This window comes from Myotis davidii, unplaced genomic scaffold (genome assembly GCF_000327345.1).
Source record: "Myotis davidii unplaced genomic scaffold, ASM32734v1 scaffold269, whole genome shotgun sequence".
NCBI classification, from domain to species: domain Eukaryota; kingdom Metazoa; phylum Chordata; class Mammalia; order Chiroptera; family Vespertilionidae; genus Myotis; species Myotis davidii.
The window spans coordinates 1,360,930-1,363,496 of NW_006383008.1; the positions used below are offsets into that span (position 1 = coordinate 1,360,930).

Below are 2,567 nucleotides of genomic sequence, written 5' to 3' on the forward strand. Positions count from 1 at the left end.
CGCCGGGGCGGATCTCGGGGAGTGGAAGTGTGAGTAGGTACGACGAGCACCGGAGAGGGGGTGCCCCGGTGCGCAGGACTGTGGCTCCTCTCGCCAGGCTCCTCCGTGTCGATTCGGGGGAAGACCTGCTCCGCGGCCGGGAGGAGGGGGGTTGGCGCGGGGCCTCCGGATCCCCACGCGAATCTGCAGAGGAGCTTCCCCACGACCCTGCGGGGCCCCTGGCGCTGGGCGGTTTAATAACGTGGTGAAGGTGCGGGTCCGGCGGGCTCGGGAGGTGGAGCTGCATCCGCCCCGCCAGCAAGTCTCTGCTCTGGACCCTGTCCCGGGCTGCGGCAGGGTCAGGCCGGCAGGGTTTTCAGTTCCTATACAGCCCGTCGTGGGTGCTTTCTGCGAACGTCCCGACGACAACCTTGGTCTTGGGGAGGCGGTGGGGAGAGTTGTTGGGAACGGGGCTTCTCGGTTTTCTTTGTGCCGGGGAGGGGAGCGTTTGGGGGACTTCCTGACGTCACCCGCCCCACCTCCAGGAATCTCCTCGCAACCTCTTTGGAGCCCTCGATGATCATTACAATGAACCTCCCATGTTTCAGGACATGAAGTAAGCAATGGATAACTGTTCTGCCACGTCGACCTACCTGACCGACAGCTTGGAACTGGAGCTGGGAACCGAATGGTGCAAACCCCCTTGCTTTTCTTGCGCTTTTGACAACAGAGGAGGAGGGAAACATTTTTCTGGAGAGTCCTACCTTGCCAGTGGAGCCCTTAAGCGGTAGGTAACAAATCGGAGGCGGTTTCACCCTCATCAGCTTTTTCATTCGTTTGTTAGGAATGTTTTATTTTATTTTTTTTTTTTTTTAAATATATAAGATGATTCCACACATGCCAGTATGTTGTGGTTATTGTGAGTGTATTGTTGTAGTCGCTTTCTAACACTGTGCTAGTTGTGCCTGACTTGTTTGTTTAGGGCCTATCTCCATCCTATCAAATTATAATCCCCACTAGGGCAGGCAGTACCCCAGCCCTATATCCCCTAGACTCTATCCTGCAATAATGACTCTAGCCAATAGAAATTGCACTGAACAGATTTTTGATGGCATGAATACATGCTTCATTCGCATGTCATGCATTATGCTTCCCAGAGTTCTTTCACATCCATTCCTACGCCCTTGACCGGAATCGAACCTGGGACCTTTCAGTCCGCAGGCCAACGCTCTATCCACTGAGCCAAACCGGTTTCGGCAGGAATGTTTTAAATAAGATTTCAGGCAGCTAAACTTTTATGTTCAAACCATCTTTTTGTAAAATGGGCTTGGTATCTCAGACAGATGCAAGCTATTAGTTCTGCTGTTGGCTTTCTGGTTCAGCGAATACCTGAAAGATTTTGGATATGAAGGAGAATGTTCTTGCTACCTGATGTTCTCTTACTTCACAGCTGCCTCCGTTGGGCATAGGAATGGAGCTGGGTTTTAATTTTCCTTTTATTTAAAATGAATCCTGAACTTCCTGGGCTTTTTGAAATGATGTTTCCTCCTAAAACATGGCATAATATTTTGGAGCTTCCTAATAATTCTAAGGAAGACGTGGACATCTTTTGTTGCCCCAGTTCCTTCTAAGTCTGTGTATTGTTACATATAGAAGTCTTATTTTAAAAAACATTGTTTTCTAATAAATGCACCACATTGTGTAAGTTCACAGGAATGTTATTTCTGAAAGTTCTTGCCTTGGGCAGTTAGTTATACACACATTGTCGTAAAACTGCTGTTATTGAAATTTTTTGGGAATGCCTTCTGAGGCAATTTCAGTCAGAAAGGAAGTAATTTTCGTGGTTTTTATAGTTGCACTTTGTTTGAGACCTAAGAAGAGATTACCCAGATTTATTATGCTGTTCTCCAGACAGGGCTCAGAATATCTTTTAGCTGTTTTGAAAGTTAAATGTCCCCTCAAAGGATGAATTCTACATCTGAAGGCCACTATTCAACACACACCAAAGTATGTTCCTTAGACTTCTTTTTGTGTTTTACACATAAGTTACATTGCTCTTTAGTTATACCTTTTTCTTAGTATACAGGACTGGATTTTTAATATAGTTCTAGCTTTCATATGCCTTTACAGTATGTATGGTACCAAGGCATATCCTGACTTTATAATATCACTGGCATGTCGTGTATAATAAGGGTTCCTATAATGTTAAAAAAGACATGTTATAGTATGGGACTTAGTATACTTTTCATGAGATTTAATCATAGTTTTCATTTCAGATTAATTTTGAATCTTGATCCTTTACCAACTAATTTTGAAGAGGATACAGTGGAAATATTTGGCATTCAGTGGGTTACTGAAACAGCATTAGTGAATTCATCTAGAGTGCTATTTCATTTATTCAGGTATGTTTTTTTAAAAATATTTCCTTGGAGTAGAGATGCTGTTGTTCACTTTTGTAAGTTACATTGCTGTGTGGTTTCTAATACTGATATTAACAAAAGCACCAGTAGAGTTGTGCTTGTTGTTCACTTGAGTATCTTATTAATAACAAAATTAACAGTAATGTTTTATGGAGTAATGTTTTGTTT

At 43.9% G+C, this 2,567-nt stretch overlaps 1 protein-coding gene and 1 long non-coding RNA gene across 5 annotated transcripts in view; one reads left to right on the forward strand and one right to left on the reverse strand.

Moving 5' to 3' along the window:
- LOC107181579 overlaps positions 1-2,567 on the reverse strand; it is a 20,297-nt gene that overhangs the window by 8,904 nt on the left and 8,826 nt on the right. The gene's annotated exons all lie outside the window — the stretch shown is intronic.
- MMS22L (MMS22 like, DNA repair protein) overlaps positions 15-2,567 on the forward strand; it is a 107,673-nt gene continuing 105,120 nt past the window's right edge. For 2 of the 4 annotated variants that reach the window (XM_006778234.2, XM_015557695.1), the window contains exons 1-3: positions 19-37; positions 588-766; positions 2,256-2,381. In XM_006778234.2, coding sequence (XP_006778297.1) covers positions 603-766; positions 2,256-2,381 — 290 coding nt within the window. In that variant the 5' untranslated portion in view covers positions 19-37; positions 588-602. Of the gene's footprint in view, positions 38-587; positions 767-2,255; positions 2,382-2,567 lie in introns of all 4 variants that reach the window. The other 2 variants (XM_015557696.1, XM_015557697.1) reach the window with 2 other exon arrangements.